Below are 14,654 nucleotides of genomic sequence, written 5' to 3'. Positions count from 1 at the left end.
TGGCACAAATATTAATGTCGCCGAAGCTTTATATGCTCCAAGGGCTGGAAGAACCCTATTAAGTTTTAAAGATATAAGAGCCAATGATTTTCATGTGAAAACACATTGTGAGAATGGACAAGAGTTCCTTTACATCACCTCTAATAACTACGGAAATACACGAGTATTAGAGAAACTCATGTGTCGCTCTAGTGGATTGTACGCAACCACAATTAGAGTCATTGAATCCAACCATGTCATGAATGAAAATTTATGGGATTCCGACACATACAAACTTTGGCACGACCGTTTGGGACACCCAGGTCGAGATATGATGCTCCGTATATTAAAAACTTCACACGGACATCCATTCTTTAAAACAAAAGGAAGTACGAACCAAAGAAAGGTTCAAAGAATTACTTCTGAAGCATATCATTCGTTTTGCAAAGCTTGCTCTTTAGCAAAAGTAGGATCGAGACCATCCTATGCAAAAGACATTAAAGAAAATATACCATTCTTGCAAAGAATACAAGGTGATATATGTGGACCTATACATCCAACTTGCGGACCATTCAGATATTTTATGGTGTTGGTTGATGCATCGACACGTTGGTCACATGTCATGCTCTTATCCACAATAAATGCTGCATTTGCTAAACTCCTAGCACAAATCATTAAGTTAAGGGCTCACCACCCTGATCATCCTATTAAGTCAATTCGTCTTGACAATGCTGGGGAATTTACATCAAAAACTTTTGATGATTATTGCATGTCCATTGGGATCGAGGTTGAACATCCTGTCCCTCATGTACATACCCAAAATGGTCTCGCAGAAGCTGCCATTAAAAGACTTCAAATGATTGCTAGGGCATTGGTTATGCGCACCAATCTCCCTATTTCTGCTTGGGGCTATGCAATATTACACGCAGCTGTGCTTATTCGTCTAAGGCCCACTGCCACCCAACCTTTTTCTGCGTCCCAGATGGTAACTGGGTATGAGCCTAATATCTCACATTTACGCATATTTGGGTGTGCAGTCTATGTGCCAATTGCGCCACCACAGCGCACTAAAATGGGTCCTCAAAGACGATTAGGCCTTTATGTTGGCTATGACTCTCCAACCATAATCCGCTACATAGAACCCTTGACAGGTGATCTATTTACCGCTAGATTTGCGGATTGTCACTTTGATGAGACAGTCTTCCCGCCTTTAGGGGGAGACATGAACACTAATGTTCATCAAAAAGGACAGGAATTGTCGTGGTTTGTCCCCACTTTGTCCCATCTTGATCCCCGAACCGCACAATCTGAAAAAGAAGTGCAGAGAATTCTCGATCTTCAGAACGTAGCAGAATTGATGCCTGATGCGTTTTCTGATATCGCTAAAGTGACGAGATCACACATACCTGCTGCAAATATACCTGCAAGGATTGATGTCCCTAAAAGACATAATGCCATCTCAAAAATACATGAGAATGGCGCCAACGTTCCCTCTATGGGTGACACGTTGGCTAGGCCCATGGCTCCTGACAGGAAGCGCGGGAGACCTATAGGTTCGATGGATTCTCGCCCAAGAAAGAAAGCGAGTTTGGCACAAAATAATCCATTAATCATAGATATGAATAATCCATCTCACGAGAATATTCCGGATTATGGTTATGTCTAAGAGACATCATTGGGGGACGCTCCAATGTCAGAACCAACTCCAGAGAATAGAGAAATCTCCATAAATTACAATAGTGTACATGAGATGATGGATAGAAATTCTATGGCAATTGATGATGCGTTTGCATATCATGTTGCAAAAGGAATCATAGAATATGATGATATCGAGCCTCGCTCTGTTGAAGAATGTCAACGAAGAGCGGATTGGCCTAAATGGAAAAATGCGATCCAGACTGAATTGGATTCACTAACAAAGAGACAGGTATTTGGGTCTATAATGCTGACACCACCAAATATAAAGCCTGTTGGCCATAAATGGGTCTTTGTTAGAAAGCGTAATGAGAAAAATGAGGTGATGAGATATAAAGCCCGCCTTGTGGCACAAGGTTTCTCACAACGCCCTGGAATCGACTACGAGGAGACATACTCTCCCGTAATGGACGTTATAACGTTCCGCTACCTTGTCAGTTTGGTAGTTTCCGAAAAACTTGACATGCAGCTTATGGATGTGGTTACAGCATATCTCTATGGGGATCTAGATTCAGAGATATATATGAAGGTTCCTGATGGACTTCAATTACCAAAATCAAGTGGCTCTAAACCACGGAGCGCGTTTTCAATAAAATTAAGACGCTCACTATATGGATTGAAACAATCCGGACGGATGTGGTATAACCGTCTAAGTGACTACTTGATTGGAAAGGGATATGTTAACAATGAAATATGCCCTTGCGTGTTCATTAAAAGAACAAGTTCCGGATTTGCAATTGTAGCAGTTTATGTCGATGACATGAACCTAATTGGAACTCTAGATGAGTTAAAAGAAACTACTAAATATTTGGAATCCGAGTTTGAGATGAAAGATCTTGGGAAAACACGGTTTTGCCTCGGAATAGAGCTCGAGCACCGTAGTGATGGGATTATGATCCATCAGTCAGCATATACTCAAAAATTACTAAGGCGCTTTAATGAAGATAAAGCAAAGCCTGTAAGTACTCCCATGATCGGCCGAAGTCTTGAGCCCACAAAAGATCCGTTTCGTCCAAGGGATGAGGACGAAGAATTATTAGAGGCTGAAGTACCCTATCTAAGTACGATAGGCGCATTATTGTATTTAGCTCAATGCACAAGACCGGATATCTCATTCGCAGTGAACTTGTTAGCTCGACATAGTTCTGCGCCAACACGCCGCCATTGGATTGGCATAAAAATAATCTTTCGATACTTAAAGGGTACGATTGATATGGGCTTATTTTATCCCTACAAAGAGAAAAGAAAAGACGGAAGCATGAGATCAGACCCCATGAGGCAAAAAGCCACCTTCCGTAATGTAGACGCCGGCAACACCATCAATGGTGACCGACGTTCTCCTCCTCCCCTCCATCAAAATAAAAATAATGTTTTGATGGGATTTGCTGATGCGGGGTATCTCTCTGACCCCCATAAAGGTCGCTCCCAAACAGGTTATGTCTTTACCATGGGAAGCACGGCGATATCTTGGAGATCTACAAAACAGACCCTTGTCGCTACTTCCTCAAATCATGCAGAGATTATTGCTCTACATGAAGCTGTGCGTGAATGCATATGGCTAAGGTCTATAAATAGACACATTCGAGGAACTTGTGGTTTGAAGTTTACCACAGATAAACCTACATGCATTTACGAAGATAATGCAGCTTGTATTGAGCAAATGAAATTAGGTTTCATCAAGGGTGACAATACTAAACATATATCACCGAAATTCTTCTACAATCAGCAACAGCAAACACTTCTAAACATTGAAGAAAATCAAATCCGATCAGAGGATAATGTAGCGGACTTATTTACTAAGTCGCTACCAAAAACCCCTTTCGAGAAGCATGTGAAGAGCATCGGATTAAGAAGGTTATCCGAACTCCCATGATCTTCAGGGGGAGAATAAATCAGGGGGAGTATCTAGAAACATACTCCACACTTAATGCGCGTTGCACTCTTTTTCTCCTTCGACCAAGGTTGTTTTTTCCCACAGGGTTTTATTACTTGGCAAGGTTTTTAACGAGGCAATTTCGAAGCGCACGGCTTAGACAAATACTATCGACATGAAATATCCAAGGGGGAGTGTTGTAGTATATATGAAACATGTTGTATTGTTCATTGTATAAAATGTCTATGTCATGTATAAGATAAGTATTTGAGTGAATAGCATAGGTATAGTGACTTGTGAGTCAAGCTTTATGCCAATGGGGAACAAGTGTGGCAATCATCATCACAAACCACAATGTGGAGCTACAAATGGAGATGCCACAATGGAAGGCTACAAATGAAGATGCCATCAAGTTGTATCATTATTTACTTCAAATGTATCCCTATAAATACCTCCTATTGAATGAAATGAAACACACTTGAATCTCTATTCCCTCTCTTTCTCTGTCAATTTTGCTTGTCCTTAAACAAAAAGAAGATTTTCTTAGTTATATCACAGTCAGTTAAATGACAGAGCTTCAGCTAATTTGTTAAAACATTTGTTCTGTTTTGACATCATTTTGTGCATATATGATCATTAAATGCATAAATCACCATCGATCAAGTGAATACTTTTAACCATATTCTTATTGGAAGTATAGAGTTCTGTTTTCCTATTCTAAGTTGGTATAAAGTACCAAGTCTTGAGGAATCAAGATGATTACATACCTTGCTCTGATGCAGCTAATCTTATATGGATATCTTGCCCATTCTTTTTCTCAGTTAAATTTCTTACGTCAATCAGATCACCTAACCACAGCAAGCACCCACTTCTTCCTTCCCTGATATTGGAATTTGCATAAGCTGTACAGGAGCAGTTCTTCATACACAACATCTTACATTCCTTGAGGTTCAGACTTGTGTTAAACCAGGATTGTTTGGTGCTTGGCAATTTGATCCCAGTGTACTTCTGGAATGGGATTAAGTTGGCACCCTGTCATTTTCTTATAATTAGCTTGCATAATTCAGATTTTGACTTGTCTTTGTCAGACTTTTATTAGAAGATAGACAATTGTTGCATTATTTTGGGCAAACTCTGTCTGCAGCTAAAAATCTCTATCACATCACCATTCTAACTACAGTAGCAGTATTGGCAAATTAACTAGAAACCATGCAGGCTTTACATGGATACATCACTGAATTTCTAATTTAGTTGAGTACTGGTGTGAGGGTAGTTGGATAGACCAGTGTTGACTGTCTCATTTGCCAGCAGGTTTTTATTAACACAAAATGTGCATATCTGAGAAAATTATGTATGAATATCAATTTATCAACCAGCAGAAAACATGAAAGGCCAAGGATCGAAGGAAAAAGATCAAACGCAGGTAGCTTTAAGAGCATATCTTTCCCTAGTCAGGAGTCTGTGCTTGTGTGATCTGTGCAGATATTGTGATTATAGTGATAGGCGTAGGTGAACATTTTTACCTTGTCAAAGTCGCAGCAGAGCCAGAGTCAGACTTTACAGCTTGATAAACAGCGACAAGCGTGGCCCGTAGCCCACCATTGCACCGATACTGTCCCAACTTAACCACCCGATAGGTGTTGGGTTTTAATCACAAAAGGCCTCGGTACAATTGGGTGAGATCCACCCACTTATAAGTTATATTTTTATTTGTCACTTTTCCAATGTGGGATCTTTCCTCTCCAACACGCCCCCTCACGTGCAACCTAACTCTAGGTCTGCACGTGAAATTAATTAATCCAATTTCCACATTGGAAATTGGGACACAAGTCTCATATCGGAGACTTGGTCGATACAATCCAAGGCCCACATTGGACACTTGGTAATTTCGATGGCAATACAGGGAACCCCAATTTGGACTCATGATACGTGCCTACGTGGAGACGCAATTGGAGAAGGACCCGCTCTGATACCATGATAAACAGCGACAAGCGTGGCCCGTAGCCCACCATTGTACCGATACTGTCCCAACTTAACCACCCGATAGGTGTTGGGTTTTAATCACAAAAGGCCTCGGTACAATTGGGTGAGATCCACCCACTTATAAGTTATATTTTTATTTGTCACTTTTCCAATGTGGGATCTTTCCTCTCCAACACAGCTGGCCTCCTCACTCTTATTTCTCCTTAACTCCGTTATCTCAGGTGTTACGTCAAACACCTTTCCAGTGAGTCGGCTTTGATAACCCGTAGTAAATCTACAGCATGAACCATCACAACTGAAAAATGCATTGCCAGATTCTTCTAGTACTCTTGCTATATGCATTTCTTCCTCGTCGTTAACTAAGAATTTATCACATTACAAAGCTTAATTCACAAAAGAGCTAGAAAAAAAAAAAACAAATCAAGTTGAGGTATGAAATTGAATTTCCACATGCTTTAGCCACAACAAAATCCAAGTTGTTATGAGGATAAGCTAAGCAGAGCCATAAAATGTAAAACAAAGCTCGTGAGAGTACATACCACATAAAATGGCATATGAACGTGAACATTTCACATGATGTTGATTTTCCTTTTACTACTCTGGGGAGGTAGTTGGTCGTTATATTCTTCTTTGAAGCTTGCAGTTCCACTTCCACTGAGTTCAGACTCGTCCCGTCGTCTCTTAGTTTTGATGATGATATCTTCTTCTTCTACTGCTTGTTTTGGTTCCATAACTTCATCTTCATCAATGCCTCCCAAGTAATTTTCCAATCTCTTGGGCATACAACAAGGAGACTCCACACCTTTTCACCCTCACAGTGGAGGGGTCAAAGAGATTTCTCCTCACAGTGGAGCGGTCACAGAGATTTCTTTCTTTTGGGGTCTGAATAATATTTTGGTACAACTTGAAGTCAAAAGAGGCCTCGGATGCTTTTACCCAATCCTCACGATTGATTGCACTTTCTAATCGAACAAATTCAGGGCAGAAATACCACACGAACACATGATCTGAATTGATGAGAATAGCTGGTAGGCTTATACGGAGGGCTTCCCAACAAACTTCGTGACTATTGTTAGTTTTGTGATGGGTTTCACAACCAAAGTAGGAATAATTGTTAATATCGGGTGGCGTATAGTTGTTGAATGCAACCACAATGCATAGAGCGTAACCGAGGAAGCCTTGATGAAACCAATGAGGAGGAAGCTTGATATTTATCGAACATCCCTCACTTTGATACCTCATCCACTTTGGAATTTCATTTCCCGGACAAACAATTTTAATCATACGGGGTTTATTGAGGAGACGTGATGCAGTTGCAATTCTCATAACTCTAAGCTGTGCATCAGCCATTATGTTGCTCCGTGCACTCTGATCCAATTTCACGCAATTCATAAATAAAAGTTCCTCGAATTTTTCAGAATGGTTGACATATTGATCCCTACCTTGTATGGGTGCAGTCCTCATCGGACTTGAGACTGTCTCTAGTGACGTGCAGCCATGTGCATCAAACAGTCCTAGAAGCCATGGCAGCTTCGGTAAAGACCCAAGACTCTTGCAATTTCTCAAGTCCAGTCTCTTCAGCCCAGAAGGTAGCTTGACAGGCAAAGACCCAAGACTCTCACAATCGCTCAAGTTCAGGTACTCCAGCCCAGAAGGTAGCTCGACAGGCAAAGACCCAAGACTCTTGCTAGAGATCAACTCCAGTCTCTTCAGCCCAGAAGGTAGCTCGACAGGCAAAGACCTAAGACTCTTGCAATTTCTCAAGTCCAGTATCTTCAGCCCAGAAGGTAGCTCAACAGGCAAAGACCCAAGACTCTCACAATCACTCATGAACAGGTACTCCAGCCCAGAAGGTAGCTCGACAGGCAAAGACCCAAGACTCTCACAAAACCTCATGAACAGGTACTCAAGCCCAGAAGGTAGCTCGACAGGCAAAGACTGATACGCTCAAAGCAAGCGCATAATTTAACCCTGAAAACATCGTTAGTAGTATAAGCAAATAGGGATCGTTCTATTCCGGGGATTGAGGGTACACCTGTCATTGTAAAAAAAAAACAAATAAAGAATTAAAATAATAAAGTAAAAAGTATTATGTACAAAAATAAAATAAAGAATAAAAATATATACAAGTTAATATAAAAAGGGGGGTTTTGAGATTATAGAATTGGAATTAAAATTAAATGAAATAAAGAAAGTGTAAAAACACATATACAAGGGTGGAACACAAGAAACAAAGATCAAAACTACAATCATATGAATGAAATCCAATTACAATTCCTATAGTTGATTATCTATGTCATGAGAAATAAGTTGACCATGTGAAACATTCGAAGCAAATGATTTCCCATATTTTACTTTCCTTGAATATTTAATCTAAGTGAAAGCACCTAAATTAAACCTATTGAACATGCAATCATAGTCTAGAAAACTAGCTAATCAAGAACACATTCAATGCATGAAGAACAAAGAAAGGATGTCAACCAAAGTGCACAACCTAGTATGAAAAAGTCCATCTATTTGCAATCCTCCTTAATTGATTTCGACTTTTGTCCAAAACCTTTACTACTTAAATCTAGCACCAATTACATGCATATATCCTAAGTTGGCCATCAAAGAACACATACATATAAAAGTTTTCCATAATCCAAAATCAATTAAGCAATCTCACATAAGCAACATAAAAATCAACATAAAGAAATCACAATTTTTATTCAAACATAGAAATTGGGCTTAAACTTTGCCCTTAATGTTATTGTTAACTAGAAACAAATTCCTACAAAATTAAATAAGGAAAAAGAATGAATTACACCGTGAGTTGGAGATGGAGATGGAGTGCTTGAAACGTTGAAATCTTGAATCTTGGAAGCAAGCCTTCAAGGTGGACGATGGAGGATATGATATTCCCGGCTCCTTCTTCTTCTTCTTCTTCTTACTTGAAAACGCAGAATTTTGCAACTAGAGAATGGAGAGAAAAAATGGAATGGAAATGGAGAGACAAAGAAGATGAAATGGATGAAGGAAAATGTCTTTAGAGTGAGAGGAGAAGGTGTTTATATAGGGAAGAAAAAGAAGAGTGAAATGATAAATGGAAGAAAAATAATGAAAGTGGTTTGTAAAATATGGAAAAGATGGAGTAATGATGAAATGAAAGCAAGGCATGAAGGTGTAGAAGTATGGAAGTGATGATGATCTATTGGAGCAGAAAAATATATCCAAGGAAAAAGAGAAAAGCATCTAGCTTTCTTCATGTGGGTAGGAAACTTGAACATGTGGTGTTGAGCTGTTTTTAGATCAGTTTCTGCCCCTTTATTCCTTCAATTATTTCTCCAACAAGCATTCCCAATTTCACTATGACCTCTTCATAAAAAATGTTCCATTATGAGTGTAGATCACCCTGGTAAAATTTCAGATTTTTATTCCATGTGGTTGGGCCGAAAATGCTGCTGGACCTCTTACAGGTCCAGTTTTCCAGTTTTGCTTCTGCAGGAAATTGGGCTGACTGTTTGAAGGCCTTCCGCTCAATTCTAGCTCTGGCACTCTTCATAAGAAACGATCCTTAGGATGTCTAGAATGGATCTGGAAAGTTTCAGCTCATTTGGAGTTCATTTGGTCAGGCGGCCGCTCCTTCTTCCTTGCTTGGCTTGGTTTCTCCTAGCCGGAGTAGGAAAATGTGTAAAATTGACCTTTTAGTACATTTCCATTTTTCTCCATCATTTATAGGTAATTATGGACCTAATGCTCATTTCATCATCATCTACTCCAATGTACCTAAAAAAATAGAAATTAAGTTAAAAATCGATTCGTTAAGGAATTAACTAAGCAAAATGTGAGGAATTAACTATTAAAATACCACATTAAAATGCTGCTATCAAAGACTCAAGAGAGCGGCAGCCTTGTAGATCAAGAATTGGGAGCGAATTCAACCTACAAGTGCTGCTTGGAAGATTCTTAAGCTCTTCACATATTTCAAGATCCAAATGATGAAGCTTCTCGAGAGACCAAATTGATGAAGGCAATTCTTCTATTGCAGTCCGATTCAACACTAAGACTTCCAGATTGCCTGGCATCTCTGGGAGAATTTTGAGATTGGAGCAACCATTCAGACTAAGAGAAGTAAGCTTGGCAAGATTCTGAAACGATGAAGGAAGTTGAACCAAACTTTTACAACCCCAAAGGTCAATGCTCTCGAGAGTTGGACTCTCAATCAGAGCTGAAACATCAGCCAGGTGCTCGGAGTGACTAAGATCGATACGTTTTATGCTCCCAAGATTGATCTGTAACAAATCAAAGACAATTAATGGCAAGAGTTATATTTTCCACACCATTATTCAAACACAAGAACTAAATTAAGCAAACCTGCACGCCTTTATTCCAAAGTTGCTCAAGTCGGTTGTTGCGCATATGAAGCTCGACAAGGTTTTCTGAAGAAAACCTCGATGGCAGAGATGTCAAAGGATAGAAATCCCACCCCAGATATTTAAGGGCCTCAGGGAGAAACTCGAAACCTGGAGGAAGGTGCAATTTGTTGACACCCCTGGTGTACGAGCATGAGTATAGATCTAGTAATCTTTGCTTATGCATCTTTTCGAAGGATGCAACATTCACGTATAAATCTTTAATGAGATCCATCTTCATGGCCATGCACTCAATGTCTTCAGTACCCTGAAATCAATGGAAAATATATATGAGCATACAGTAGAGAACAAAAATTATTTCACTAAATTTACTAAACTTTTATAGAAAATGAGATTTTGCTTGGTCTTTTCTTTTTCAATAGAGTGTATTCGGCTCTTACCGTATTATTTGTCAGTACATGACGAACATCATTTGCAAGCCACAATCTACTGTGTTTTCCAGGATTTTTAACACATGGATCACGAACAATTTCCCGACCCATTTCTTGTATCAAATCATGCATCTGAAGTGTTGAATATTCACCTACGGATATGAGAGACATATCAACGAGAATTTTTACTCCTGCATTGGCACAAAAACCACAGGCATCTAAAATTCTTTTTGCCTCATCAATATGCTTCCCTTTGTGATAACAGGCGATATCGAGAAATATCTCCCTCTCATTTTCTTCTAATCCATCATAACTGAACCTCAATACATTCTGGATTTTTTTGTTAGGAAATTTTTTTAATTTCACTAATTCACCTTCCCAGTCTTCTTTGCTCTTGCAATGACAGAATATTACGGAGCCCAAGATTGTAAGAGCCAATGGATTGCCTCCAGCATAATCTACCACCTCTTTTGCAAAAGTTGTATAATCACCCGGGGTAGACTTATTTCTAAAAGCTATCAAATGAAAGAGCTCAAGAGCTTCATCATAGGCTAATTCCTTAACCTCATATATCTTATCATTATCAACACTATTCCTAAATATGCGTTTATTTCTGGTTGTTACAAGTATTCTACTTCCAGGGCCAAACAGATTGCAATCACCTCTAGCTAAAAGTTCTAATTGGGAAAACTCATTCACATCATCAAGAACAATGAGGGCCTTTGTACGGCGAAGCCTCTCTCTTGCAAAATTTGAGACAAGAGATGATGTGGCCATACATAGATTTTCTTCCTTCAGTAGTTTACGAAGAATCTGATTCCACAAATCATTTAGTCCATGTTTCGCCTCCGATTCCCTAACATTTGCAATGAAGCAGCAAGCTTCGAATTGAGAAGAGAGACGATCAAATACAACCTCAGCAATGGTGGTCTTACCGATACCACCCATACCCCAAATACCTACAATCTGGACATCCAGTGAGTTGAGACATAATAAAAATTTAACTTGTTGAATGTGTTTTTCCATTCCAACCAGGCCCTCTAAACCCCGTGCGATTTGCAATTTGCAATTCAATTTCGCCAAAATGTCATTGACCACAATCTTAACTAAATCAGACTCCGGCCTGCCATATACATATGAAAGACAAAGTAGTTAGTAAGTGATGCAGTAACACTCATAGCCATAATAGAAGTCACAAATGGACGCATGAGTTAATGAATGAGTTACCTAATTGTTTGGGAATCAAACCCAGATATATTGGCTGCTGTTGTCAAAGCCTTTCTCCACCTGAGCACCTTGTCCATTGAGTCCTTGAAACGTTTCTCATGTTCAACAAATGCATCCGCATAACTCCCAAATTGTTTGCGTACGGCTGATGGATCTACCCCGTAGAAGATGGGTATAACAAACTGTTTATCTCTACATTCGAGTATGTGCACAAGTTCATCCAAGCACCATGCAGAAGAAGCATAGTTTTTGGAGAAAATGATAATCGAAAGCTTAGATTCACTGATTGCTTCGAGAAGGGCAGGTGCGATTTCATCTCCTCTCTCCAATTTGTAATCTATGTAAGTTTGGATTTTGGTCCGACATAAAGCCTCATAAAGATGGCTGGTAAAAGTATTCCGGGTGTCCTCGCCTCTGAAACTAAGAAATACATCATATTTCTCCCGAGGGATGATAGCAGAGCAAGAAGAAGTAGCAGCCATATTATAGCCTGAAGATCAACAAGTCAAAATAAGCAAACCTTTCCGATGAATACAAAGATTCAGAATGCAAAACAGATGAGTAATTGCACAGCAAGACTAGTGTTCTTAGCAGTTGTACTAACCTGGTTAGAACACTTCCCAATCAGTTTTTCAGCTCTCTTTCTGCCCTCAGCAACTTAATTAGCTCATCTATTTTGAATAAACTTATATTCTTCACCAGAATGAAAGAACACCAAGTAAAAAACCTATGCATGCATACATTTTCCTGGAAAGTAGTCAGAAGTAAAAAGCTAGCACAGAGGAAATTTCTCAGCACTTTCGGTGAACTATCTTTCAATCGGATTTGGCTTCTCTGCTAGAACTATAATTTGCTAGAAAAAAACTGCAAGGGATGAACTTGAAGCGACTTCTTGATGCTTCTTGATGTGGCATTATCTTGCCCTTAAATCTATATCTGACGGCTGTGAGTAAAATCCAAACACATTATAGCAAGTCATATTCTAGCAGAGAAGCCGAGTCCCTTTCAATCATTCAAAAAGTAGACTATTCAGAGGCCACCATTATTGCTCTCACCGACTGTTCAAAATGAAGCATTCCGTTGAAGTGACTTATCAAACATAGCAAGGCATCTTACACACTAATCCACGATAGTGCAAGTTTGGTCCACTCCACTGACTATCATGCATAGTACCAAAAATTCTAATATGGACCATGGTCCAGGTGGACCAGGGGCGGATCCAGGATTGAACCATTGGACGGGCTGGGATTTCTTAAACAAAAAAAAAATTATATATATATATATATAGAGAATCTCGACGGTCAGTCAGGGGGGGACGTAGTGAGTCTTACCCCTCAAATGCATATCTATACAAAACTAAAAAACAAAATCAACAACAAAATAAACGTGCAATGCAATACAAGAACCTAAACTAACTAAATCTAACTAAAATAAACGTTCCAGTTCGTAGTTCCACTTCCAATTCATAGAATCATAGTGCAATTCACAATTAAACAAACAAACAGAAAGAAGCCTCCTGAGTCCTGTTTGAAGTACAAAGACACAAAGTTGACTAGCACAACACTTTAATTAAACCCAAACTTGCTTAGTGAGCATCGTTATACAACTTGATTAAACAACCCAAACTTGATTACTCATTAGCACAACAATTGTTGCCTTATACTTTAATTAAACCCACTTGATAAGTATTGAAATCAAATAATCAATTAAACATTTAAACCCACAAGGCCACAACAATTGCACAGCAAAATTGCAGAAATAACTCAAAGAGGACCCAGGCACCCAGCGGCCACTGATGTGTGATGGATCTTGATAAGTTTTGAAAACAATCAATTAATCAAACCCACTTACCCACATCAATTAAACATTTAAACTCACATCACATTTAACCCACATCAATTAAACAATAAATTGCAGAAGAAGAGAATGCCCAGACCAATAGAAATAGAGAATTTGACCGGCTGACCGCAACCTTCATTAGTTCATTCTTCAATGAGTTCAATCCACGAAATCTTCAATCCAATACAACCTACGAACATGAATTTCACATCAATCCTTATTCCTTAACCCTATAAATTGCCCCAAATTGGATTGATTCAATTAAACAAAATCTTACATTGAATATTTGAATTCATTGCCCCAAATTGAAGAGGGAGAGTAAGAGAAGTAGATCCGCCCCTGAATGTTGATGTCTTGATCTCTGAGAGAAGTGGAGAAGCCGAGAATGGTAGAGCTACAGGAGTTTAGAGGAGGAGGAGGAGACTCCGGAGAGAGTGAGAGACGAACTGGAGAATCGAGAAGTCGAAGTCCTCTCTGAGAGAAGTGGAGAAGCCGAGAATGGCATAGCTGCAGCCTCCAGGAGTTTAGAGGAGGAGGAGGAGACTCCGGAGAGAGTGAGAGACGAACTGGAGAATCGAGAAGTCGAGGTCGAGTGATTGGAGTGAACTGGAGACTCGGACTCGGGAGTGGGTTTAGGAATTAGGACGGCCTGGACGGGCTTGAGGTGGACAATACCCAACTAAAAAAAAAAAGTATACATCTAATTTTTTTTTTAGGCCCAAAATTCTCGGACGGGCTCAAGCCCGCCCCAGTTACTATGTAGATCCGCCCCTGAGGTGGACCACGGTTATAATGGGAGCGTGCAGACCACGCGCAGTTATCTGGCGAGTGAAACATTGATATGAAGAAATCTGACGTCGTGGGTCCCACTGCTTCAGTAAACGCTTCTGAATCAGTCCCCAATTCCATCCTCTTCCATTAAACCAGCAGCTGCTCGATTTCAAAACCATAAACAGAGGTGATGATCTTCTCTATTATCAGCTGTGCAATCCATGTAAATCAACAACCCAGACCAACTTTCCATGTAAATCACAAACACAGGACTAAACAACACACACCCAATCAGAACTAAATTGATCAGAAATTAATAGAAAAAATAGGTGGCGGAGGAGGAGCCAAGGGGGGTGTTTGGCTCCAATTTTGCTGCAGCTGGTCAACAGTCTCTTTTCTGCGCAGGCGTGCCAGCACCGTTCGGGTGCGGTCGTCGGGGGTGTCCCTTGACCTGACTTCTATCAAGCGATTGTAGACGAGGAGAGCACCAACCTCGTCGCG

The 14,654-nt window shown here is 39.8% G+C and overlaps 1 protein-coding gene across 1 annotated transcript; it reads right to left on the bottom strand.

Moving 5' to 3' along the window:
• Window positions 1-6,274: 6,274 nt before the first annotated feature.
• On the bottom strand, window positions 6,275-12,140 carry LOC133714479 (disease resistance protein RUN1-like). Its single transcript, XM_062140602.1, has 5 exons — window positions 11,544-12,140; window positions 10,326-11,439; window positions 9,873-10,192; window positions 9,394-9,820; window positions 6,275-7,468 (listed from the first exon to the last, which is right to left on the bottom strand). The coding sequence occupies exons 1-5, from the start codon at window positions 12,023-12,025 to the stop codon at window positions 6,275-6,277; spliced, it is 3,537 nt and encodes a 1,178-aa protein (XP_061996586.1). The 5' UTR covers window positions 12,026-12,140.
• Between the last annotated feature and the right edge of the window lie 2,514 nt (window positions 12,141-14,654).

This window comes from Rosa rugosa, chromosome 6 (genome assembly GCF_958449725.1).
Source record: "Rosa rugosa chromosome 6, drRosRugo1.1, whole genome shotgun sequence".
NCBI lineage: Eukaryota > Viridiplantae > Streptophyta > Magnoliopsida > Rosales > Rosaceae > Rosa > Rosa rugosa.
This window is presented reverse-complemented; position numbering and strand designations above follow the sequence as displayed.